The 25,866-nt window shown below is 42.7% G+C and overlaps 4 protein-coding genes across 10 annotated transcripts; 2 read left to right on the plus strand and 2 right to left on the minus strand.

Annotated features, from left to right (window-relative positions):
• The first annotated feature begins 1,256 nt into the window (after positions 1–1,256).
• LOC135525744 (ornithine decarboxylase 1-like) lies at positions 1,257–6,087 on the plus strand. Its single transcript, XM_064953547.1, has 10 exons — positions 1,257–1,516; positions 2,665–2,814; positions 3,054–3,182; positions 3,311–3,484; positions 3,597–3,769; positions 3,882–4,098; positions 4,258–4,504; positions 4,617–4,732; positions 4,851–5,065; positions 5,196–6,087. The coding sequence occupies exons 3-10, from the start codon at positions 3,090–3,092 to the stop codon at positions 5,326–5,328; spliced, it is 1,368 nt and encodes a 455-aa protein (XP_064809619.1). The 5' UTR covers positions 1,257–1,516; positions 2,665–2,814; positions 3,054–3,089; the 3' UTR covers positions 5,329–6,087.
• Positions 6,088–7,014: 927 nt separating this feature from the next.
• Positions 7,015–13,707, minus strand: utp25 (UTP25 small subunit processor component). Its single transcript, XM_064953548.1, has 12 exons — positions 13,517–13,707; positions 13,318–13,357; positions 13,047–13,221; positions 12,643–12,891; positions 12,384–12,472; positions 11,826–12,251; positions 11,430–11,646; positions 11,014–11,216; positions 10,312–10,494; positions 10,065–10,174; positions 9,143–9,388; positions 7,015–9,018 (listed from the first exon to the last, which is right to left on the minus strand). Exons 1-12 carry the CDS (start codon positions 13,615–13,617, stop codon positions 8,757–8,759), a joined length of 2,301 nt encoding a protein of 766 aa, XP_064809620.1. The 5' UTR covers positions 13,618–13,707; the 3' UTR covers positions 7,015–8,756.
• A 2,080-nt stretch (positions 13,708–15,787) lies between these two features.
• On the minus strand, positions 15,788–23,343 carry LOC135525747 (protein YIPF7-like). 5 transcript variants are annotated; one of them, XM_064953550.1, is made up of 6 exons: positions 22,740–23,343; positions 17,380–17,503; positions 16,999–17,135; positions 16,680–16,825; positions 16,350–16,531; positions 15,788–16,201 (listed from the first exon to the last, which is right to left on the minus strand). In XM_064953550.1, exons 1-6 carry the CDS (start codon positions 22,759–22,761, stop codon positions 16,039–16,041), a joined length of 774 nt encoding a protein of 257 aa, XP_064809622.1. In that variant the 5' UTR covers positions 22,762–23,343; the 3' UTR covers positions 15,788–16,038. The 5 variants fall into 5 exon arrangements, with proteins under 5 accessions (XP_064809622.1, XP_064809621.1, XP_064809624.1 ...); XM_064953549.1 differs by lacking the exon at positions 22,740–23,343 and adding an exon at positions 19,725–19,846; XM_064953552.1 differs by lacking the exon at positions 22,740–23,343 and adding an exon at positions 19,069–19,193.
• Positions 18,910–22,240, plus strand: lamtor3 (late endosomal/lysosomal adaptor, MAPK and MTOR activator 3). 3 transcript variants are annotated; one of them, XM_064953556.1, is made up of 7 exons: positions 18,910–19,001; positions 19,309–19,346; positions 19,467–19,501; positions 20,057–20,115; positions 20,226–20,359; positions 21,736–21,799; positions 21,902–22,240. In XM_064953556.1, the coding sequence occupies exons 2-7, from the start codon at positions 19,338–19,340 to the stop codon at positions 21,973–21,975; spliced, it is 375 nt and encodes a 124-aa protein (XP_064809628.1). In that variant the 5' UTR covers positions 18,910–19,001; positions 19,309–19,337; the 3' UTR covers positions 21,976–22,240. The 3 variants fall into 3 exon arrangements, with proteins under 3 accessions (XP_064809628.1, XP_064809627.1, XP_064809629.1); XM_064953555.1 differs by having other exon boundaries at positions 18,929–19,020; XM_064953557.1 differs by having other exon boundaries at positions 18,932–19,020; positions 19,276–19,346.
• Positions 23,344–25,866: the final 2,523 nt, after the last annotated feature.

Below are 25,866 nucleotides of genomic sequence, written 5' to 3' on the forward strand. Positions count from 1 at the left end.
GAGGTTGCCAGGGTCAGAGTAAAACAGAAGATGTCATATGCTGAGGCAGTGAAGTGAGTAAAGGATGATGGGACAAGAGTGATGCGAATTTGTGTTTCAGTAAGGTTGGCTCCTTAGCATTCATTGCCATGGTTATCAACTGTACCGCAGAAATGGAACATAAATCACAGAAAATAGATGTGGCGGCAGCTGTAGAGAAGTTCTTGGGTGTACAAGGTTTTCCCTTACTAAAAAAGATTGCAGTCAGAGTGCAGTACAATTAAGCAATAAGGCACGAGGGGGTGTGGTATACGGCCAATATACCACGGCTAAGGGCTGTTATTCTTCACGACGCAACACTAAGTGCCTGGACATAGCCCTTAGCCATGGTATATTGGCCATATATCACAAACTCAAAGGAACCGTATTTCTATTATAAACTGGTCACAAACTTAACTAGAGCAGTAAAACTAAATGTTTTGTCATACCGGTGGTTTACGGTCTGATATACCATGTCTGTTAGCCAATCAGCATTCAGGGCTTGAACCACCCAGTTTATAACTGCTGAAGGTCATGGTATATCAGACCTTGCTCTAATTAAGTTTGTAACCAGTTTATAATAGAAATAACGCTCATCTGGGTTTGTGATATATGGCCAATATACCACGGCTCAGGACTGTGTCCAGGCACTCCGCGTGCAAAAGAACAGCCCTTAGCCATGGTATATTAGCCATGTACCTCACCCCCCCGTGCCTCATTGCTTAATTAGTGCAGTATAACTCCAGTATGCTGCAAATGTTGCCTCCAAAAATAACACTATTTTTTTTTTACTGCAGTAATTTTGCAATGTAACTGCAGACTCTTCAGTGCAGTACACTGAATTTATTCTGCAATTACTGAGTACAAACTGCCACAGTCGACTGCAGTTACTGCATTTTAACTGCAGTTTCAAAACTGCTATATTTTCTTGTAAGGTTTACTGCAGAAGAGATACAAGATGTGTTTAAAGAAAGACCTCTGTCCTCCCAGGCCTTCGGCCTGGTGTAGGATCAGTTGTGGTCAAAGTATTGGAATGGAGTGATGATTTTTTAAATATTAAATAGTTGCATATAGGTGTAGGGTTAGTTGGTGGTGAAACTTTTTTCTTTTACAAAAGTAAAAAAGTAACGTGATTGACCACACAGTAGGTGGCGGCATGCACAACCAAAATGTGCGAATGCCATGATACCAAAGAAGAAGAACGAAGAGACGCTTTCAAGCTACCGCGTCCTACTTCCTCCTAGAGCACATGGAGCCGGTGACAAGACTAAACCGGTTCCTACGTCTACAGAAGGCCGGTTTTAGCTGGCGTGTTGCCCTGGAGACGGCACCTCTATAAATACGGTCGTATCGAAACGTTGGCTTCAACTTTTCCGGTTGTAAACCAGTTAAAGAGCGCTACACAGTTTCGTGACAGACTCGGCTGACGAGGAAAAACCGAGTCATATTTTCCAGGATTCTGGTCTAATGGACACACTCTTTGTAAATGCTTTTTAAGGTAAGCCTAATTCAATAATTGATTCTACATTTTCACAAATTAATTCATTTTAAACAGGTTAGCTAGGTAGACTATCGAATTAATCCATACATTGCGATATCCACGTTGGCTTAGTCAGATCGTGTGAAGTTGTGTTTAGCCAAACTAATATTATGGTTATGCCATATTTAGCCTCTTCGCTCATGGAGACCTGTAACGTTACATTGAACTGTGTAATAGTACAGGTCTCACAGAGCGAAAATGATATGCCACATCGTGCAACGTTAGTTAGCGTTACGTATCTCTATCTTCTAATATGTTTTTGGTTTAATGGAAGTGACGGCAGGTTAACTACGCCGTGTGTACTTTGGCGAACCTGGGGTTGGTTTGGACCGCGGGAATGAGATTGGCAAAGAAACTCGGTGAACGTTTTTGTTACATCCGTGAACAACTCACAGTCCCCACACAATGTATTTAACTAGTTTGGTAACATGTATTTTATGATGAAATGTATACCGGTAACATTAGGCGACATTGACGAAGCTCGTGTGGCCATGTTAGCATGGCGTGAATGAATGAATTACGAATTTTGGGCCGTGTTCGAAAGCATCAAACCCGTGATGTATCATGGGTAAATTGTGACAGACTAACAGATCTAGACGTTATAAGTCGTCTGCAATATCGAATGCGCCCATTATAATGGCGCGCCAAGCGAATAAAATACTAATTGGTTCAGCCAAGAAGCGTTTGTTTTGCGTCAGTCTTTCCTGATTGGTTCCTTTTCATGCCACTTAACGATTTAGCCACTCGCTCTGCTATTTGGTTACTTTACCATTGTACTTGTCGAGAGACGTATCCATTTGAGACCCGGATAAAGGATTGCTCAGTAGTCGGGCTTCTCGAGGGTGTGGTTGTTCAACAACAAAAACATCCTTCAGATTGTCCGATAGTGTAAAAAAAGCAAGTATATTGGCCATTAATACTCACTGATAACACTTGCGATGCCAACAGTAACTGATTCTCAGTCATAGTAGACTATATGATTATCTAAACTGCTAACGAGCTGGTTGAATGAATTATGGAAATATCCATTGAAAACCCTAACAGCATAGAAACTGTCCTGTTTTAATGCTGCTGTATTTTCACACATTTGAACTCTCTGTTTGCAGAATAATCGCTTTAGGAAAGCGCACACTGGCTACTCTGCAGGCCCCGGCCTAGAGTCTTACCTGAAAGGCTTCAACTTCACTGGTGAACCACCTTGGCTGCTCTGCACCTGATTAAACTACTTTGCCAAATTCCATCTCTTTCTTGTCCAAGTAAGGGTTGCTTTCCAATCCACTGTTATTTCCAACATGCATGTCACAATATCTTCTAAAATGGATGTTACAGTACAGACCTATGAGCAGCTGGGGTTGGTGTACTGTATCTCTGTACTGAGTCAACATTGATAGGCTATTCCTTTAACAACTAGCCCACTGATAAACTAGCTAACCTTGGGAAACACGTGTTTTTGGGTCTGTGCTATGATTTTAACTCTGATCTCCCTTTTCCACAGTTCTTTTGTGACAATCTTTAGATATTTTATTCGACCATGAACACTTTTGCTCCTGATTTTGCCTTCCTGGAGGAGGGTTTCTGTGCCCGTGACATTGTTGAGCAAAAAATCAACGAGACTTCCATGTCTGTAAGAACCACCTCCTGTTTTCTCTGATTTTGCTGCATTTGGTGTGAGAAGTGTGATTTGATGACGAGGCATTTGTCAGTGTAAGATGTATTTCTTATTTGCTTGCATCCATGTCTTTGACCCTCCAGGATGATAAGGATGCCTTCTACGTGTGCGACTTGGGTGACGTGCTGAAGAAGCACATGCGATGGGCACGTGCCTTGCCCCGTGTCACGCCCTTCTATGCTGTCAAATGCAACGACAGCCGGTCTGTTGTCACGACCCTGGCCTCCTTGAACGCTGGCTTTGACTGTGCAAGCAAGGTTTGTCTCTTTCTAAACCGCTCCTGACTTAAAATGACTTTGACCCCCTCCAAACCCTGCTGCCCTGTGAATGTGTTTCCTGTACTGACCCAGTCTGTCTTTGTCCCATCAGACTGAGATCCAGATCGTTCAGTCTCTGGGTGTGGATGCTAACAGGATCATCTACGCCAATCCCTGCAAGCAGGTGTCCCAGATCAAGTATGCCTCTGCCCACGGAGTGCAGATGATGACCTTCGACAGTGATGTGGAGCTCATGAAGGTTGCTCGGTACCATGACGATGCCAAGTAAGAGACCTCCACCCCCATTCTTTAGCCACACTGAAAACACTTGGAATTGTCAGGGACTTATTTGGCTATTCTAGAGAAGTACACCTCTTATCTATCTCTCCTTGTCCAGACTTGTACTGCGCATTGCCACAGATGATTCCAAGGCAGTGTGCCGGCTGAGTGTGAAGTTTGGTGCCACCCTGAAGGCCTGTCGGGGTCTCCTGGAGCGGGCTAAGGAGCTGGGCCTGGATGTTATCGGGGTCAGCTTCCACGTGGGCAGCGGCTGCACTGACCCAGACACCTACAGCCAGGCCATCTCTGATGCACGCTGTGTCTTCGACATGGGGGTGAGTTGCCTTTTCTGCTTTAACTTACCACCCAAATTGATACATTTTATAAATGGACCCTTAGCCTGGCAAGTTTGGTTTTGATTAGTTTCTAGTGAAGGGATGCAGTTGGCCCTCAGCGGTAGGCCTAACTCATCTCTGTTGGTTTGTTTTTTTCAGTCCGAGGTGGGATTCAACATGACCCTCCTGGACATTGGAGGTGGTTTCCCTGGGTCTGAGGACACCAAGCTCAAGTTTGAGGAGATCACAGCAGTTATCAACCCAGCGCTGGACAAGTATTTTCCTGCCGACGCTGGGATCCGGATCATAGCCGAACCAGGCCGCTACTACGTGGCCTCTGCCTACACCCTAGCTGTTAATATCATTGCCAAGAAGGTTCTCATGAACGAGCAGTCTGCCTCTGACGGTAAGAGCAAACTCAACTCAGTTCGCAAACTTGTGGCTACTGCCTGATGTGCGGAATAACATTGCATCACATACCTTAAAGTTAGCAAAGTTTCATTCCTCTGCCCCTACAGAGGATGAGGATTGGACTAGTGACCGGACTCTGATGTACTATGTGAACGATGGGGTCTACGGCTCCTTCAACTGTATTCTATATGACCATGCTCACCCCCTGCCTACCCTGCACAAGGTACGATGATTGACACTTACGCACTTCATTTCAACACCTCTCACACAAGAAGCACATTTTATAAAACCAGTAAAATAAGTTCCATTGTTTAGTCCTTGCTCTCTTCATCCTCCTACAGAAGCCAAAACCAGATGAACGTATGTACCACTGCAGCATCTGGGGACCAACTTGCGATGGCCTGGATCGCATCGCTGAGATGTGCACCTTGCCTGACATGCAGGTGGGAGAGTGGCTGCTGTTTGAGAACATGGGTGCCTACACCGTGGCTGCGTCCTCTACCTTCAACGGCTTCCAGAAGCCAGACATCTATTACACTATGTCCCGCACAGCTTGGTAAGTTATTGGGAATGTAGAATTATATGGACACCAATTGAATGTGATTGTGGCTGAATGTTTCCATACAGTGGTGTCTCACCAATCCTCAACCTTCATTCTGATTCTAAATCACTCTTGTCCTGTGTAGGCAGTGCATGCAGCAGATCTGTGCCCAGGGGATGCCCGTTCCTTTGGAGGAGTTGTCCTGTGTGACATCCAGCTGTGGCCATGAGAGCAGCCTGGAGCTGCCCAGCGAGCCTTGCCAGACCTGTGTGCTCTAATCATAACACCAACATAATCTCATACATACCCACCACCACACTGCCACTCTATGGGCCCAGTAGCCTGTTTTTAATTTCCTATTATTTTTTTTTTACTCATACTGTTGAAAGGCCGGTTACTTGACTGGAGAATGAGGGGCATGTTGTTGCACATATCTTTCTTTTCTGTATGAAAGACAGATCTAATCCTGAGCTGTCCTATTGTTACGGGGGTCTGATTGGCTAATGCCTATAATACCAAGGTTGAATGTTAATTTATTGTAGGGGCCACAAGATGCCTTAATTTGCACTGAGCTAAGTCACTCTGAATGAGAGCACTTGTAAAATGACAATGTAAATGCTACATGGCGGTGTCGTAGGTGTTTTTTCTCTCCAGCTCCTAGAAGGCTCCATTTCAGTTGATTCCACTACCACATCTCATGACTCGAAAAGGGCTGTTTGAGTGCTGATTACTTTGCCAGGTAATGGTTGCTACAGATATTTAATTTGATCTGAATCCTCTTTCCCACCGGCCACTTTCAGTGTAGACTCAACATGCAGACTGTCCCTCCTTCTCCTTTTCTGTATTTAATGTTTGTTTTTTTGTTGCTGGGTAGTACACCGGTTAATGATAATTATTAATGTTTAAGATGCATTTTTTTTAAATGGATATGAAAGAGATGGGATTGCACATTTGTATTGCTTTCCTATGGAAACTCAATTTTGTATTAATTTTTTTTATTATATATATAAATAAAATGTAGGTGCAGAGCTGAATAATGTTGTGGTCGTTCCTGGGGGGGGAAAGGCATAACACACCTTGAGGATATTACTACAGTAGTGATTACTAACTATATTGAACAAAAATATAAATGCAACAATTTCAGTTTGTTCCTAGTAAGGAAATCAGCCAATTGAAATGCATTTAATTAGGCCCTAATCTATGGATTTCACGACTGGGAATACAGTTGTGCATCTGTTGGTCACATTCCCTTTAAAAAAGGGATGTGTGGATTAGAAAACCAGTCGGTATCTGGTTTGACCATTTACCTCATGTAGCATATCTCCTTCGCATGGAGTTGCTCAGGCTGTTGATTGTGGAATGTTGTCCCACTCTTCAATGGCTGTGCAAAGTTGTTGGATATTGCCCGGAACTGCAACATGCTATCGATCCAGAGCATTCCAAACATGCTCAATGGGTGACGTCTGAGTATGCAGGCCATGGTGGAAGAGCTGGGACGTGTTCAGCTTCCAAGAATTGTGTACAGATTGCTTGGGCCCGTGCATTATGGTGGCAGATGAATTGCACAATGGGCCTCGGTTACAGTGTGTGCATTCTAATTGCCATTAATAAAATGCAATTGTTTGAAGCTTATGCCTGCCCATACCATAACCCTGTTCGCACTCTGACTTCAGCAAAACGCTGCCACGCCATACATGGGGTCTGCGTTTGAGGCCGGTTGGACGTACTGCCAAATTCTCTAAAATTACGTTGGAAGCAGCTTATGGTAGAGAAATATACATTCATTCCTATTGCACACTCCCTCAACTTGAGACATTTTAGTAACCTTTTGTCACCAGCGTAATGATCATGCTGTTTAATTACGTTCTTGATAATCCATCCACTTGACAGGTGTGGCATATCTCAGCAAAGGAGAAATGCAAACATGTGTGCACATAATTGGAGACACAAGCTTCTTGTGCATATGGAACATTTCTGGGATCTTTTATTTTGGCTCAAACATGGGACCAACAGTTTACATGTTATATTTTTTCAGTGTGTGTGTTTGTATATATATCCACATACAATTCTGAACTTATGAGGGGCAGCAGTTGCTCGCAGGTGTAGTATCCATATCCACACATGCAATCAGTCCATGTAGTTATACTAAACTTACTGCACTATGAAGAAATGGCTCAGCGTTTGCCTAATTTCAGTTTGTGACAAAACAAGCAATCATTGTGTAGAGAATTATTGTACCACCTATACTGCTGTGAAATATATTTTCAGCTGTTTAAAGCTGGTGTACAAAACAAAGTAGAAAATGCAACTTAAGAATGGGAAGCATATAAATAGCACACAGATCTATTCTAACGTAATACTTAGAATTGCTTGATGAGAATGAACTAATGGTCAGGTAACCCAAAAAAAGTTACATTATTGCAAGGGCCGGCCCTTGCCTTTTGGGGCACCTAGCCGGCAAAACATTTCTGGCCCCCAGCAGAGAATGCTGTCTTGAAGTACATTTCCTGCAATTCTACACTTTTCCCCCATGGAGCAGAGAACATTTCACGCAATTCTACAAATTTTGCCATGGGGCAGAGGTGTTTTTTCCCCGGTGTTAAAGCAAATTTCTTGCACTTCGACACATTGTGCCATGACTAACAAAATCAATGGGGGCCCCCTGGAGGTCAGGGCCGCTGGACACATGCCCTGCGTGCCCAGTCGGTATTCGGTCATAATTACAAGTTTAGATAACTGGCTAGACTAACTACCAATCAAATAAATTGTTTGCGGATATGGCTACTTGAGTGACCCAGTGACTGAAATAAGTGAAACTTGATGCATAACCACATTTTAAAATTATCTTGTGTATTCTACTATTTTACTCTCAACATTAAGTTGAGAACCAGACTGATCATAGAAAAATTAACAAAACTAAATGATCAAAGCAAAGGTGCACATCTGTATCACTTAAGTATTTAAAAGCAATATGCTAACATGACAAATAACAAAACATTTGAATGCTGGCAATAGACTCACAATTTCAGACTCGATTGAGTAAAAAAATGTTGAAGACACTTAATCTCAAGTAACATCGCTTTAATACCAGTGATACTTAACTTTGGGTATATTCATAAAAATCGCGCTGTACTGCAGCGCCAGCTGTGCCACCAGAGACTGGGTTCGCGCCCAGGCTCTGTCGTAACCGGCTGCAACCGGGAGGTCTGTGGGACGACGCACAATTTGCCTTGCATCGTCCGGGTTAGGGAGGGGATGGCCGGAAGGGATATCCTTGTCTCATCGCGCGACTCCTGTGGCGGGTCGGGCGTAGTGCGCGCTAACCAAGATTGCCAGGTGCACAGTGTTTCCTCCGACACATTGGTACGGCTGGCTTCCGGGTTGGATGCGCGCTCTGTTAAGAAGTGGTGCGGTTTGGTTGGGTTGTGTATCAGAGGACGCATGACTTTCAACCTTCGTCTCTCCCGAGCCCGTACGGGAGTTGTAGCGATGAGACAAGATAGTAGCTACTAAATAATTGGATACCACGGAAGTGGGGAGAAAACGGGGTAAAAAAAAGCAGATTCTTTTCAACAGCATGTCTGACTAAAGTCAATACATTTTCATGATCGGCATCATTGATGACCTGTGTCGTAAAACTAAAGTGGCTGTTGAAAGGAAGTTCCCTCTTCCTACCTACAGATATCAGTCACTTTCCATCTGTGCGTTAGGGGCCCATAGGGCCCTTATCCTCGCCCGTGACAAACAGGTGTGCGGGCTTCTGGGACTGCAGCATCTGAGCGGCCCTTTGGGCCCCAGTGATGGCAGCGAGGCGCTGGGCGTCATAGCGTGAGTAGAGGGCTGTGCAAGTCCAGCTAGCCTCCTCTCCTTGGCCCCCTGCCTGCAGCATGTTGCACACCTCACTGTAGAAGTGAGGGTATGAGGGCAGCCCATAGAAGATCAGGTTCTGGATTCCCTTGATGGTGTATCTGATAGGAGGTTGACAATTATTCAATGGGAAAGTTCAATGCAACACTTATACACAGCTGGACAATTTCCTGTTTACAGACAACAAAAATTGCCTGACATTTAAAAACAGAGCACCACTTTTACCTCTTGTAGAAGTGGAAGCGTTCGGTGAAGAGAATAAACTGTTTATCTCCCTTCTGGAAAAAGTGCCTGGCACGGGACACCTCTGACTTGGTCGAGTACTCGCATATGCTGGCAAAGTTGATCTCCTCCTTCTTCATGTAGTTGCGCAGTCGGACGTAGTCGAAGTATGAGGGAACATAGATGAGCGTGTGGGACATGACTGAGTCTCTGTACTGGGGCAGGACCTTGTCCACAAAGAATTGGAACCTGCCAGGGAAAATGGGGTTAAATTAAGAAAAGGTTTATTCATTGATTGATTTTAAGATGTCAGTATAACATTTAAGCACAATAGGAGGTAGTCAATGACTTCCAATTGTTTGCAATGAAACTTCACTATAATATATAAACCATGAATTTCCATCTGTAGTCCGATCTGATCTTGTGGTATTAAAATTTGCCACTTGCAGAGTAGGGTTGATCTTGACTTGGAATGTATTAGTGCAGTGCCCTCTAGTATTCGCTATGTGTCTTACACCGGGGCTGTCTGCTGCAAATCAGACTTTACTTTTTCTTTATTTGCTGTAAGGTTGGGCTCGATAGACCTCTAAAATACAGTATGCTACTCCAAATATCACGATATCCAATATAATCTGTTTGCGCCGTTAATGACTAGATAATTCCAGACGGTGCATTTTTTGTTCTTATTTACAATATCATAGTTGCATTCTCATTTTTAAAAATTAGTATGGTGAAAAATAAGGCTTAATTCATTTAGATTTAATTTTCAACATATTGATAAAGCCTAACTGAAGTTCAAACAGAGTATAGTCTTGCACGTCACAATATATCATCAATTTAAACATACATCAGCCCAACCCTAATTTCCTGCCCAGATTATATACCATCGTAGGATACTGCTGAAGAGTACATTGTGTGTCTTTACCTTGCATCCTGGTCCATGAAGCTGTTAGAGTTGATCATCTGGAAGACATGAGGGAGCTGAACCAGAACCTGGCAGATAGAGCCTGTTATAGGCATATTCTTGGTAGCAACCTGGAAAAAGAACGTGGAAAACATGACTTTCATAATACTCAATTAACAATGTTTCTAATGGCATAGCGTATAACTCATTAGTTGAAATCGTACAGACGGTGGATTGAAGAGGCCACACAGGCTAAGTGCACACTGACCTGGCCGCGGTAGTTGAAGCAGTGCTTAGAGATGATGTTGTTGATCTGTGGGTCCTGGATAGAGCTGAACATCAGTGTCTGGCGATAGTACTTGGCCCAGTTGTTCAGGTTCCACATGCGCACCCTGGAGAAGTCCACCCCATGGGGGTCCAAGGGCTGCAGGTTCAGATGCTTCATCACATGCTGGAAGAAAGCACAGCAGGGATTGTGGTTAAAGCAACAGTGTGCAATGTTCTGTGGTGTAGAAGGTCCTTTTACACAGGAAGGTAATTCACTGAAATACCAAAAGGGCAGCCTGTAAAATGCCATAGTGACACTTCCCTGAATTATACACATTATTTACTATAGTAGAAGTGGATATTTTTGGCTTTTTGTCCGTATAGCAGAACTTGATGAAATATGGAGACTTTTTTAAATTTGACCTTTATTGAGCTAGGCAAGTTGGTTAAGAACAAATTCTTATTTTCAATGATGGCCTAGAAACAGTGGGTTAACTGCCTTGTTCAGGGGCAGAACGACAGATTTTTACCTTGTCAGCTCGGGGATTCGATCTTGCAAGTCCAACGCTCTAACCACTAGGCTACCTGCCGAGCCCAACTTAATCTAGGCTACTGTTCATCAATCCAGCCTAACCCTGCCAGTAGGTAACCCTACCTAACCACACTAGCAGGTAACCCTAACACTATAGCTAGGTAACCCTACCAGTAGGTGCTCCCAGTTCTGCATGAGGAAGACGTCGGCCTGGTCCACCACCAGTATCTCGATGGAGGACAAGAAGTCGTAGTCCCGCTTGGCTTCGCCCTCCACCCCCAGCACTGTACGAAGGCCCAGCGGAGACGCTATGATGATGTCAGAGGAGTAGAAGGGTGCATAGAGCCGAATGCTTCTCCTCAAGATGGAAACTCCTGGTTTGAAAAGGGTGGGGTCAAAGGTCGATAATGGCCAGAGATAGAGGAAATGATAGAGGAAATAAGCCAAATGTGGAGGCAAAAATGGAGTGCACTCTATTGTGAATGAATGTCTTAAAAAAAAGGTATTTTAGGGAAATATAAACACAACAACAAACATTCTCATTGCGTTTGCCTGCAGCGTAATGCACATCCTATTTGCTTGCTGACCTATCCTGAAGTGATCGTCGATATTGCCAGAGAAAATGGCGGTGTAGTCGTCTGGTCTGAAGAGGTTGGGTGGCGTGTTCACTGGTTCCTCTCCAAATTCGTCCTTGAACCTCTTCTTGTTGCTGACATCCATCTTCCTGCCCTTGGTCTCCAGGAGGTTGATGAGGGTCTGGACCACCCGCAGCGCTCCATCTCGGAACGGCACCAGGATCAGAACCTGTACACAGATGCATGAGGGAACTGATTACAATATCTTGGTGGTGAAAAGGGGTAGACTAACCAGATGTGTAAACAACATTCAGTCTCTTCAACCGAGCTGGACTACTAATCAGCACACATTGGTGCTACTCTGGACAGGGACTTAGGACAAAGTACACAAGTAAACAGGTACCTTACCTTGGGTCGGGTCAGGCCTTGGTCCCGGGGCTCATCCTGTGGCTCAACTCCGGCCTTGTTCCCTCCGGCCTTGTCTGCGGCTTGGTTCTCCCTCATCTGAGCATTATGACCCAGAACGCCAGAGTTGGCCTTCAGCACGTGGTTGAGTGCGTGGAGGCAGTAGGCACTGCGGACCTGCCAGCCCTCGGTGAGTGGTGAGCTCTCTGGGAAGTACACGTCCCTGTAGGACCCCATTAGAGACAGCAGCTCCAGCTGCAGTGGACTGACCTCCTCCACGGCTCCCTTAGAGTTGGAGGTCTGGTTCAGAGACGTCCAGTTAGTTTCCAGGACTTTGTGGAGTGCCAGAGGCCTTTTGTCTTTCTCCTGGCCGGCGGGACCAAACTTCTCCAGAGGGGAGGAGCAGAGGAGAGTGCCCAGGCTTGGCCACTGTATGTGATTTGTGTGGGGAATGGGGTGGTGAAGGTGAACATGACGAGAGGTTACACAATGTTGGCCGTAAGACTTGAATAAACAAGAACACATAAAAATGTAATTAAGCTCAGACAAATGTGGGCGTACCTTGACCTGAGCCTTGGCCTTAGTGCGAGCAGTGATCCGTTTTACGTCCTCCTCACTAATCTCTGTGTCAAGGTGCAGCTTAAAGGAGTCTAAAAAGATGGGAAACACACTGAAGCATTGCCTTTTCACTCCAAACTCACCTTCAGAGGTTGGTTGCGGCACTGAGCTATGAATAGTTCCAGAGCTGGACAGTGGATAGAAAACCAGAATGATGGAAGATTAAAGAAGTAGGACTAAATTTCTCCCAATGTTTGCTTACCTTCCTCATCCTCTTGTTTAGCAGTGCTCTCTGCACCCTCCTGTTCTCCTTCTCCAGAGAAGTTGTTCTCCAGACAGAACTGAGACTCATGTTCCTTGTCCTCAAACTCCACTCCTCCTGCTGTTTCATCCTCCATAGCATCCTCACCCCCTTCATTTGGTCCTGCTTCCACCTCATTTGCCTCTTCTGGTATCACAGTCAAATTATTTCCTGCTTCTTGATATTCCTCATCATCTCCATCACTTCCTTCTAAAATCAAGGAGCATAGAAAATTCTAAATTCCGATCTGATTTGTAATGTCACTCCATGACTGTTCTAAAGACAATCATGACATAACCAATACTCAATATATCTTGAAGCAAAACTATGCTTCAATCAGTGTGCACTTTGACACTTTCACTTGCCTTCACTGAGATGCTCTTCTATCTCTTCATCATCATCATCATCATCTACACTCTCATCTTCGCTTTCGTGGTCTGCAGGGCTGCTGAGAGTAGACAACAACTTCTGGTAGGCTGACTTGTGCTCTGGTTCGTCGTCCTCGTCACTTTCAGCACAGGACTGTACTGGGCTGTCTGGCTGTAGAAAAGAGAAAACACATTTACAAAAAACGCTAACTAGCAATTGAAAGTCAGATAAGCTAGTTAGTCGACGAGACAATAACGTTAGGCTTACCAGATCCAATATTTGTGTTTTCTCTGCCTTTTCTGTGACTCTAGAATAAATAATTGAAAACATCAGATTTATAAACATGTACTTTATTCTAAGCAGGGTCAAGTGATTAGCATGGTTAGCTGTTTGCTAGCTAGTTACGTTAGCTATAGTATAGCTAATTGAGGAATACATGTCACAGTGAATTTCAATTGCTGCGTACATATCATGGAATGGATGCTCCTCCCCAAATTCTTTCAGATGTTTCTTCTGCTTTTTTGATAAATTATTAAAGATCTGATTCTTCTGTTTTCTCTTCCCCATTGTTGACGGTTCAGTCACTAGATAGCTAGATAACTTTAGCTTGGTCGGGACACACGTGTGTTTGGGTTTTTTCGCAGATCAAAAGCGTCACTTCCGGTATTTAAATTAAAGTGACAATCCACTGCTGTCAAATCAAATTGTATTGGTAGTGTAGCGAAATGCTTATGCTTCTAGATCCGACAGTGCAGCAGTATTTAACAGGTAATATCTAACAGTTTCACAACAAAACCTAATATCTAACAAATTCCACAACAAAACCTAATACACACAATCTAGTAAAGGAATGGGATGAGAATATATAAGTATAAAATGTAAGCATGAGCAGTGACAGAGTGGCTAAAATGCAATAGGTAGTAAAGAATAGATAGTGAAGGATACAGTATATACATATGAGATTAATAATGAGAGATATGTAAACATTCTTAAAGTGGCATTATTAAAGTGACTCGTGTTCCATTTATTAGTGGCCAATGATATTAAGTCTGTAGGAATTCAGACACCTTTCTGTGCTTGTGGTGGCTGTTTAACAATCTGATGGCCTTGAGATATAAGCTGTTTTTCAATCTCTCTGTCCCAGCTTTTTATGCACCTGTACTGACCTCGCCTTCTGGATGAAAGCGGGTTGAACAGGCCATATTTGAACAATTAATTAATTATGGGGATATCAGTAGAATGTTTGCAAGTTTTAGCTGTTACCATGGAAGAACGTAAATTCATTTTTAACAATTTTATTGTCTAGTTTGTTTACTCAGACCATTTTGGACTTTTACGTGTCAATGAGAAAAAGAACAATGGAGTCGGGCGGCAGGTGGCCAAAACGGTTAGAGTGTTGGGGTAGGAACTGAAAGGTCGTTCAATCCTGAGTCGACAAAGTGAAAAATCTGTCGGCTCGGGGACCCTTGCTCCAGGGTTGCTGTTGCTAATATATGGCAAACCCTGGCTTTGACCCCACTCAATTCAATTCAAGGGTGTAACGTGTGCTTCCAACTCATGCTATCAAACACGTAGATCCCCTGAACGCAGCTCACGGTCCAGATCCCAATCACCTGAATTCTGATCACCTGTTCACACACCTGTATGTCATTATCACACATTAGTTAGTTCAGTTCTTTGCACCCCATAATTGTGAGGTATTGTTTGTTTTGTGACACACTTCTATTTGGAGCACTGGATTGTAATTGTATCCGCCTGTGTATGATGCCGTTTGCCTATTTCCTGCCTGTACTTTAGCCTATTGGATTTCCTGTTGTCAACCAATTGCCTGATCTCCCGGAGGATGTTACTAGCCTTTTCTCTGCCTTTACTGTTGCCTTTTTGGACTCCCTGTGTATGACCTTCTGCCTGCCCCTGGACCCAGCTACCTGCCTCCTCCTGTGGTCCTTTACCAATAAACACCTACTGCACCCTGCGCTTGAAACCACCTTTCTGTCTCCCATCATGTTCATTACAAAGGGGCTTTATTGGCATGGGAAACATATGTTTACATTGTCAGAACAAGTGAAATAGTTAATAAACAAATTAACAGTAAACATTACACAAGTTCCAAAATAAAAAATCAATTTAAAATGTGTTTGTCAATTGGTGTGACTTAGATGAAGATCCGATCAAATTTTATGGCCAATTTACGCAAAAATCCAGGAAATTCCAAAGGGTCCACATGCATTTTTTTTGCCACTGTAAATTGACTACGTCCGTCCTAGCTCACTCATTGTCTTAATCGAAATGACAGATTGCCTCTTATCCACTTGTCGTCTCCTTATGCCATAGTTTGAACATCTCAATTGTAAGTCGAAACCAAATTTGTTAGTCAGCTATATGTTCTTTTAAAGGCAGTAAATGAGGCTGAATACACTGTTTCACTGCCAGACAAGGCTTCGCTGATAGCCATGCGTAGCTGTGGTAAGGTGTTGGGACTGCTGTTGGGATTTTGCTGTTGGGACAGCTTTCTGTAGGCCCATGATTTTGAAATTAGATGTTCAGCTAGCAGGTGTTCACATACATTGAGTAAAACATACACTACATAACCAAAAGTATGTTTTTTTTAAACACTGGATTACTGTAAAAAAAAAAACTTTTTTAGATAAGCTATTCAACTTTATTTAGTTTTTAAGCATGGTCTTTGTTGGTTCCATAATTCAAATGTATGTCAGTGTTGCCTTTTGACACAATGTAATGTTTCAAATTACATTTATTGGCACATTCCAATGAACAAATGTCAACCAATCACACACCCAGATTACATTTTCACAATGTAAAGTAATCCCCATGAAAAAACTAAGTCCCCATTTCAAAAAAGAAAGGAATACAACTCTATATAACTCAATGTTATTTTCACACCCATATACAGCACTGATACCCATATGGGATACGTAGTGCCTCAGAAATGGGATCTCTGTTGACAGTCGGCGACTGTAGTGGCCTTTAGAACACTGTTAGCAAGGCAAAGACTCCATAAAGCAGGGCACAGGGGTACGCTACCAACAGCTGCTGGCCCTCCATAGCCAGGGTGGAGATGAAGATCTTGGAAGCTGAGAAACTGCACCAGCCAATCACCAGCAAGGCCAGGACAGTTCCAATGATCCCTCTGGACGGAAATCAAAAGTCAGATTTCAAAAAAGTTACAACAAAGGACATGACAGAAAATAAATCAAGATGAGCCAAACTTAGTTGTTTTACACAATATTATTTAGGCAACCTTTTTATTTTTTTCTGTACTGAATAGGCCTACTCACTGTAGGGAAAAGATGACTGCGAATGCAGATAGTGCCACCATGGGTAGGAGGCAGTAGCCCAGAACGCTGGCTACACAGCCATAGGACACAGTCAAGGAACTCAGCATGGTCAACAGGGTGTACATCGCCATGCAGCCGATGGCACTGATCCCATAGACATAGCCAAAGTGGGATTTGCCTGCCTACATAAGAGTAAATGCTTTCAGTACAGTACATGCACATTTACATAGCTACAAATGCTTTTTATTTGAATAGTGTCTCATGATGACTTGGGCTGTGAAAACGTGCAGCACACACACACGGACATGAGCTGCTCCGGAGGTTCCTCACCATAAGTAAAGTGGCACCCAGAGCGATACAAAACAGAATAGGGCCCGTCAGGTCGGTCTCATTCATGATGCTGCCATCTGCTGGCATCAAAGGGTTCAGCACTGTCAACGTCTTCTGCCATATGTGTTCAAAATTAATGCCAAGCTCTGCACAAATACAAAACAGAGGAATAAAAAGTGTACATGAAGACTCATATACACTTTCACATTGAAATATGTTACTTATTTAATTTGAGTTCTGTTAAAGATTTCATCTGGAGATAAAACAATGTGTTGAATAAACCAGCAGTTTAGAGCAGTACTAGTGACTCAGGTCTTACCCTCCAGCAACGGAGGCTCCTCTTCAAATGATCCGTCTGTTCCAGCTGTGTATAGATATGTCCCAGCAGGCTTTGAAGGCTGGAAGGCCTGGCCCATAGAGGGGGTGAACACACCAGGCATGGACACATCTATGCCACTAAGAAACAAAACTGTCTTACTGGCTAAATGTATCTACTTTCCTTTCAAAAAAGTAGGGGAAGATGTGAGTGATGTGCCCCCATTGTACATCTCCCTTTCTATCATGACATAATGTAATTGACCTTCAGAGAACAAAATTATATATTATGAGTTAGACTTACTGACACATTCAAATCTTCCCAATCCCAGTTCAAAAGTTGAATGAAGAGTTTAGGAATGCAGAGTTTACCCCATATACTTACTCATCCTCATACTCTGGGTTATGGTCATAGCGATCGCCATGGTCGTAGGCCACCTGTCCCTGGTCATCGATGTAATACCCTGACTGGTAGAAGTCCTGTTCAAATTGCTGAAAGTCCCCCATTGCTATAGAGTAGGCAGAGATGATTAAGATAAAGATCATGACTGTAACAATAGAATGAAGTGAGGGGCTAGCCTTTTGAGGAGTGGTGCTCATTTTGAGTTTCACATATCACAAAACTAGTTGTCAACCAAATCACCATTATATAAACTACAAATGATAATACAAATAGCGATTGGGCTTTATCCTTTGGTCAACAGCATACTCACACTACAGCAGAAAAAGCAAGCCAGATATCCTTAATATTTCCCTCAAACTGCTAAGGCAAGATCATATTTTGTAACTGGGATTGCTTATCTCAATAGAATGAGGTCTCATCAGCACATACTTGATTGGATCTGGAGGCCTGAACCAGCCCATTGAAAGTCTGTTTACAGTCACAGCACCAGTGGCCTAGTAGCAATACTAAATAGACATGCATAAGAAACAGCCAACAGAAATATGCATGCCTGTGAAATCAACCAGAATCTATTCACTTCATTAAAGTACAATCACACCCCACACAGAGCCTTATCGCTAAATTCAGATTTCAAACCTTGAGGTAAATTCTCAGCAAGACCTCTTATTGTGTCGTCAAGGGAGAGTTTGGGAAGAAAAGTTGACGCCTATGTGGGGATGTACTATAAATAGTTTACTATATTTAAACTGGGGGAATGACAAACCCTGAGAAGCAGACTAAGTAGCCCACTTTCTATTTAATTTATTTCTTAATTGCTCTCTTTTTTCTTTTTTCATTCAGTTAGGTGTGGTAATAGGTATAATGCACATTACATCCATTCGCAGAAATGCAATGGTTTTGGATACTCGGTGCTACAGAACAGAATTAACAATTTCCACTGTTGACAGAACTCTTATTTTGAAACATTTTCGAACAGAGTAACCCGAATGTTGCTGGCTCAACATGGGTCAAGTCAAAGATGATATATTATATTGACAAGATAGTTAAGTGACCGCTCTAACAATGGCAATACATGTCCTCAAAAATGGAGGAGTCAATGCTATCCGGAATCCTTGGGACGTCCCTACCCCATTGAAGTTTACATTTAAAATATTTAAGGTCAGGGTTATGGTTAGGGTAGGGGTTAAGGTCAGGTTTAGAGTAGGGACGTCCCAAGGGTCGCGGAAGGCACTGACTTGACCAAGATGGAAGGCAGGCGGCGAGATCAGGTGGGACCATTCTAACCAATTAGAGGGCAGATACCCGTGTTAACCACATGCACAACTAAGTTTTTTTTATTTTATCAAATATGCCAGAATTCAATTTGCATCCATTTGTATTAGTACATTTGTAAGAGCCTAAATATTACGAAACGTATATTCGATCAAATAAGCCTTACGTATTTCGGCACTCTCTCATAGACCATACAAAATAGCTTAGCGCACGCAGTAAGGATTTGGGCTGAGTAAATTCTCTCGCTTCGCATCTTCCTAGCTGAACAAGTCAGTCATGTGATTTCCTTGTGCTCAAGCGGAGTCAGAAAAGCATCGAAGATTTTGTTTCAAGTAAGAAAAATACAATAAGGTAACTAATACAGTGCATTTTAAAAGTATTCGATAAATATTGTCATACCTTGTAGCTAGAGAAAATTACATTTGGTAAGTATATACATATTGAAAACAACCAAGTCCAGTTAGCTAACATTACGTAACCTTCCTAAACCCAGTAACGTTATCAGCTGGTTATAGCGTACTGTAGCTAGCTAACGTTAGCTGTCAACAAGAAAGGGGAAGCTTGGGAGAGCACAAAAAGACTTGCTGATATTCTTTAACTTTACAGACACCCTTGCCATAATTCAGTTCTCTATTTTAGTAATTGACGGTATAAAAGAAATTTCCACCATGGCTGATGTAAGTATCAATTATTTGAGCACAATCACTAATTAGCTATATCCATCTAGCCAGATGAAACTATAGCTAGCTACACTCGTAGCAAATGGCTTTGGTCTAACACATTGACAATTGTTGCAGGACTTGAAGAGATACTTGTACAAACAGCTACCAAGGTATGTTGGTTGTATGATTGTGGTGTGTTCACTGCGATGCTTCTGTTGCTGAAACCTAATGAGTTAATTTGACTTAACGAATGTCACGTGTAGCAGAGTAAACTCCACCGTGAAGGATGTTTCTCAACTACACCAACCCAGTGGAGCAGACTAGGCTTTGTGCAATTCAGCTCCAACTACATTGATTTGCCCAATGCCAATACTTAAATAATTAAATGCTTACCTTGTATTTTTGTCCTCTGTTGCCTGTCTTTGAAATCCATATTTTTCAAGAAACGTTGATCAAATACAGCCACCGACTTTGCAAATGCACATGTGCCAACAAGGAAATAGTTTTTTTTTTTTTTTTTTTTTTTTTTTTAAATATGGAGGACAAACATTGGTACAAGGTAAGTGTTTCATAATTTACATTTTAAGTATTGAGCTTGGGCGACTCAATGTAGTCTGAGCTGAATTCCATAAAGCCTGGTCTCTCTTCATTAGAAATGTCCCTCACCATGGACTGGCGTTAAGTTGGCTATGTCAAATGCTGCTCTTTTTCTCCTTATCCACCAGTGTTGAGGGTCTTCATGCAATTGTAGTGACAGACAGGGATGGTGTCCCAGTTATCAAAGGTAGGTCTCCCTCACAACTGTGTTCTGTTCTAAAAACTAGATAATTTAGTTGACCTCTTCTTAATGTTCCAATGTGTTGTGCTCAATGTACCTGATATTTTATCCTTCAGTGGCAAATGATAACGCACCAGAATATGCGCTACGGCCAGGCTTCCTCTCCACCTTTGCATTGGCCACCGACCAGGGCAGTAAGCTAGGGCTCTCAAAAAACAAGAGCATCATCTGCTACTATAACACATACCAGGTAAGTTGAATCTAGAACTAACAATTGACATTGTTGCCTGGGGCGACTTGGTGATTAGTTGAGTCAGGTGTTAGTGCTGGGCTAGAATGAGTGTGCATTCCCTGGGGCTCCCCGGGAATGGCTTGAGAAACACTGACCTACAGTGCATTCGGAAAGTATTCAGACCCTTTGACTTTTTCCACATTTTACATTACAGCCTTACTCTAATGGATTAAATTGTGTTTTCCCCTCAATCTACACAACATATAATGACAAAGCAAAAACAGGTTTAGACATATTTGTAAATGTATTAAAAATAATAGCGGATATCACATTTACATAAGCATTCAGACCCTTTACTCAGTACTTTGTTGAAGCACCTTTGGCAGCGTTTACATCCTCACGTCTTCTTGGGTATGATGCTGCAAGCTTGGCCCCCCCCCCCCAATTCTTCTCTGCAGATTCTCAAGCTCTGTCAGGTTGGATGGCGAGCATCCCATCAAGGATCTCTGTACTTCGCTCCATTCATCTTTCCCTCGATCCTGACTCGTCTCCCAGTTCCAGCCACTGAAATACATCCCCACAGCTTGATGCTGCCACCACCATGCTTCACCGTAGGGATGGTGCCAGATTTCCTCCAGATGTGACGCTCTGCATTTAGGCCATAGAGTTCAATCTTGGTTTCATCAGACCAGAGAATCTTGTTTCTCATGGTCTGAGTCCTTTAGGTGCCTTTAGGCAAACTCCAAGCGGACTGTCGTATGCTTTTTACTAAGGGGCTTCTGTCTGGCCACTCTACTATAAAGGCCTAATTGGTAGAGTGCTGCAGAGATCGTTGTCCTTTTGGAAGGTTCTCCCATCTCCACAGAGGAGCTCTGGCAGTGACCATCAGGTTCTTTGCCACCCCTCTGTCAAGGCCCTTCTCCCCCAATCGCTCAGTTTGGCCAGGTCTAGGAAGAGTGGATGGCTCAACTACTTCCATTTAAAAATGATGGGGGCTACTGTTCTTGGGGACCTTCAATGCTTGGTTTTTGCTCTGACATGCACTGTCAACTGTGGGACCTTCTATAGCCAGGTGTGCCTTTCCCAAATCATGTCCAATCAATTGAATTTACCACAGGTGGGCTCCAATCAAGTTGTAGAAACAGCTTAAGGATGATCAATGGAAACCGGATGCACCGGAGCGCAATTTTGAATCTTAAAGGGTCTGAATACTTTTGTAAATAAGGTATCTGTTTTTTAAAATATTTAATACATTTCTAAACCGGTTTTCACTGTCATTATGGGGTATATTTAATCAATTTTAGAATAAGGCTGTAGTGTAACAAAATGTGGAAAGTTGGAATATTTTCCAAATGTGAGGTTGTGCCTTGTTTGATTGCGTCTCCTTTTGCCAGATTGTGCAGTTTAACCGGCTGCCGTTGGTGATCAGTTTCATCGCAAGCAGCACTGCTAACACAGGTAAGATAAAGATCTCCCCTTAACATCTCCTCTGCATGAATGAGGATTAAAAGTATAGAATTCTGATTCTGATTATTCAAGCTTAACTGATGTTGTTTATAGGTTTGATCATCAATCTGGAAAAGGAGCTCGTACCGCTAATTGAAGAGCTACGGCAGGTAGTGGAGGTTGCTTAGGAGTGTCACCTTGACGACAAAAGGACTGTTCTATGACAGAATCACAAGTTTCCTTTTTCATGATCACGCATGTACAAGCACCCTCACACAAGGATGGCTCCTTTGTAGAAAGACTGATACATGTTTGATAGTGTCTTGATGCTGTATTCTTTGTCCTTCAGGTTCTAATACTTTAATGTTACCCCTTCCTTGCTTGTGCTTTTTGTAATTAATCTGACTCATGTAGACATTTTCTTAAAATAAATATTAACAGAAGTCACCCTCATACTGTGTTATCTTGCGTAAAATGTAAGATCAAGCGAATGTCAACCAGTGAAAGCTATCGGTCAATTTAGAAAAAGGAATTCCTGGAGGAACTGAAGTATCACAAAAGAGAAATATATCTACAACAGGCCAGGGCAAAGGCCGGGCCATATGCGACCGCGACTTGATTCAATACGGAATCATGCGAAGGTCAAAGAATTTGCAATAGTAAAGTTTTGAAAAATTAAAAGCCCAATGAATACTCTCCATTGTAAGGATTTAACTCCCACCGCTTGTGGGATATTTATTTTGAAGGCAATTATAACAACTGCACGAGGACAGGCAGTGGCTCACACGTCAGTTACACGTCGTAGCAAGCTAGAAATTGCGCAAAAATGAACATTTCAATTAAAGGTAAAGTAGACAATGAAGGGTTTTCCAGCAAGTGTGGACATCGAAATATTGATTTGAGGTATCCGGGAAAGCTGTGTGCAAAGTGTGCGTCGCTGTCTCAAACTTACCGGACACTTCCAGACAAAGCATGCAGAGAAATATAGGAATGTCTTCTGAGCGGAGTGCAAGTGCGTCGAAAGAGTTGCTTTCTCAGTTGCAAAAGCAGTAAGGACTTCACAAAAGTGCATTCAGCAAACGACGGAATTGTCCAACAAAATAGCTAAACAAAGCAAGCCAATTGCCGAGGGCGAATTCTTTAAAGAATGTTTAATTGACTCTGCAGCAATACTTTTCCTCGACAAGAAAGAGCTGTTTGAAAATGTTTACCCGTCAAGACGAACAGTGACACAGCGTGTTGAGGACATCGTCGAGAATATGGAACAACTGACAGACGAGGTAAATTATTTCTCCTTGTCCCTGGATGAGAACAGTGATGCACATGACGCGGCGCAGTTGTTGATATTCTTACGAGGCATAAATCCAGACTTTGACAGTACAGAGGAGCTTGCTTCAGTGCAGTCACTGAAGAGCGCAACCACAGGGAAATATTTATTGGAGGAGGTTAATAAGTGTGGCAAAGCTGGGACTGAGTTTTGTAAAGTTATCCAGTGTGACCATTGTGTGCCCAAACTTGACAGAAAAAAACGTTGGTCTTTTGAAAAGGATACAAGATCAAGTAGCTGAGCACAACCCAGATCAGAACATTATTTTCCGGAATTGCATTATTCATCAGGAGGTGCTCTATACATATGTACGGAAAATGAGTCATGTTGTGGATGGTCACTGAATGGGTAAACTTCATAAGAGCAAAATGTTTAAACTACAGGCAGTTTGTCTCACTGTTGGAAGAGACATGCAGGTCATGCAGATCTCCCCTACCACACAAACTTCAGATGGCTGAGCTCGGGGAAGATGCTTAAGAGTGTGGGACCTGAAGTCGGAGATTGCTGAGATTTTGCAAATGGAAAATCTCAGCAATGTGGATTTCCCTCAACTGCAAGATAAATGGTCTGATTTTTTTTTTTTTGCCTTCACTGTGGACATCATTGCCCTCATGAATGAACTGAATTCCAAACTGCAAGGAAAGGGCCTTTTTTCACATCAGATGTACAGCCTTGTCAAAGCCATCAAGGGAAAATTACACCTCCTGAACCACCAAGTAGAAGCCAACAATCTCGCCCATCTTCTGACACTACTAGTATGTTCCCTATCAGATGACCAATGGGAGAAGTATACATCGCTGCTGCGTGCTTTGAACGGTGAGTTTTCTCGTCATTTTGAGGATTTCGAAGTGTTGGAAAATTACATGCTGTTGGTTTCCTCTCCTTTCACCTTCAATGTGGATAACGCTCTCACTAACCTGCAACTTGAGCTTATCGATCTTCAGTCTGATGTAGTGATTGGAGAACTATTCAAAAGAATGTCACTGACGAGGTTCTATGAATCTCTCGATGAACAAAACTTTCCAACGATTGGGAGACATGCTCAGATGTTTGTACTATTTGGGTCAACCTGTGTGTGAACATTTTCTGTTGTGAAATATAACAAGTCAAGGCACAGATCATCTCTTACTGACTTTCAGCAATCCTGCGCATAGCGATGTCAAACTATACCTGACCACTGCTCTAGTGAATGCACATCAGAGACCTCACACCGATTGAGTAGTTTAAATGTAATGTTGAGCTCTCATTTTTGTGCATACCTTCTGTGCAAGAGTTCTGTCCGTGGTGCTGAATGCACAGTGTACTTTTCCCTCCGTGTAGTTCATAGCATTTTTAATCATGAAAATACCTACCAAAAGGAGAACATGTATGTGGTTTATTTCTGTGCATATTAAAAAAGTAAAATATGTAGCATATCTGCATGTGATTTATAGTAGATATCTGTCAACACAGTCATACACATGATGTATAATCCTGTAACATGATTCTGGCCTGCGATGGAAAAAATATATTCTAATGTGTCCCTCCATGGAAAATAATTGCCCAGGCCTGATTTACAACATTGTCATTGTGCATGTTCTGGAAATTGCATGGTAAAAATGGATATTGTTTAGATGTTCAGAGCCCACTTGTATTTTGTCTTAGATTAGATGACTGGCTGGTAACCTATGTGGAGCAGAGAGGATCTCTGTGGCTAACAGGAGTGACAAGCTACCAGTCTTGAGGTTAAGAACTTTTAGTTCATTGTGGAAATACGCCTATTTTGGTTGTTCACATCTGTCACAGCTACTTCTCTTCTCTCATCCGCTTCATGTTGTCATCTTCCTTTTATCTGTGACTGAAAATTATAAATATTCATGTTAGGCTATTTTGCTCTGATTCGACCCCCATTAGTTAAGCATTTGGACTAAGAGGTAGCCAGTTCAAGCTTTGTTTCTATTGAATACATTCTAATATGGGCTCACCAATTTCCATCTTGTTATCGTGATCCATTCGTCCACCTCCACACCACTCTTGGTACACAAAATAAAATACATCAAATGTCCTCTTGGGAAACACCACACAGACAATGATTATTGCACATTTTAAAGTCATTAAACTTAAATAATACAACAGCTACAAAAAGAGACCCAGCAAGAAGAGAAAGTAGCTGCCATCTTTCCATACAAAAAATCCCATTGAGTGAGGATTTCTCCTTTGCCTAGATATTCCATCCACCTGACGGGTGGCATGTCAAGAAGCTGATTAAACAGTATGATCATTACAGAGGTGTACCTTGTGCTGGGGACAACAAATGTGACTGCCACAGATGTCTCAAGTTTTGAGGGAGTGTGCAGTTGGCATGCTGACTGCAGGAATGTCCACCAGAGCTGTTGCCAGAGAATTGAATGTTCATTTCTCTACCATAAGCCACCTCCGTCATTTTCGATAATTTGGCTGTGCGTCCAACTGGCCTCAACCGCAGAACGTATATAACCACACCAGCCCAGAACCTCCACATCTGGCTTCTTCACCTGCGGGATTGTCTGAGACCAGTCACCCGGACAGCTGATTAAACTGTGGGTTTGCACAAGTATTTACATTTACATTTAAGTCATTTAGCAGACGCTCTTATCCAGAGCGACTTACTTCTACAAAAACTGTGAAACTGTCTCATGGAAGCTCATCTACATGCTCGTCGTCCTCACCAGGGTCTTGACCTGACTGCAATTTGGCGTTATTACCGACTTCAGTGGGCAAATGCTCACCTTTA

This window comes from Oncorhynchus masou, chromosome 32 (assembly GCF_036934945.1).
Source record: "Oncorhynchus masou masou isolate Uvic2021 chromosome 32, UVic_Omas_1.1, whole genome shotgun sequence".
NCBI lineage: Eukaryota > Metazoa > Chordata > Actinopteri > Salmoniformes > Salmonidae > Oncorhynchus > Oncorhynchus masou.

Bases quoted from the DNA above. Each gene is read 5' to 3' on its own strand.
- LOC135525744 (XM_064953547.1), top strand. From the start codon at position 3,090: ATGAACACTTTTGCTCCTGATTTTGCCTTCCTGGAGGAGGGTTTCTGT. The intron at 3,770-3,881 runs GTAAGAGACCTC...CTCCTTGTCCAG, and splicing joins CGGTACCATGACGATGCCAA to ACTTGTACTGCGCATTGCCA. The intron at 5,066-5,195 runs GTAAGTTATTGG...TGTCCTGTGTAG, and splicing joins ACTATGTCCCGCACAGCTTG to GCAGTGCATGCAGCAGATCT.
- utp25 (XM_064953548.1), bottom strand. From the start codon at position 13,617: ATGGGGAAGAGAAAACAGAAGAATCAGATCTTTAATAATTTATCAAAA. The intron at 13,358-13,516 runs GTACGCAGCAAT...TATTTATTCTAG, and splicing joins GAGCATCCATTCCATGATAT to AGTCACAGAAAAGGCAGAGA. The intron at 12,892-13,046 runs GCAAGTGAAAGT...CCTTGATTTTAG, and splicing joins AGAAGAGCATCTCAGTGAAG to AAGGAAGTGATGGAGATGAT.
- lamtor3 (XM_064953556.1), top strand. The intron at 19,502-20,056 runs GTATGTTGGTTG...CTTATCCACCAG, and splicing joins TTGTACAAACAGCTACCAAG to TGTTGAGGGTCTTCATGCAA. The intron at 20,116-20,225 runs GTAGGTCTCCCT...TTTATCCTTCAG, and splicing joins TGGTGTCCCAGTTATCAAAG to TGGCAAATGATAACGCACCA.
- LOC135525747 (XM_064953549.1), bottom strand. From the start codon at position 19,764: ATGGATTTCAAAGACAGGCAACAGAGGACAAAAATACAAG. The intron at 17,504-19,724 runs GTAAGCATTTAA...CCTACTCTATAG, and splicing joins ACAGAGGACAAAAATACAAG to CAATGGGGGACTTTCAGCAA. The intron at 16,826-16,998 runs GTAAGACCTGAG...GTATTTGTGCAG, and splicing joins GGAGCCTCCGTTGCTGGAGG to AGCTTGGCATTAATTTTGAA.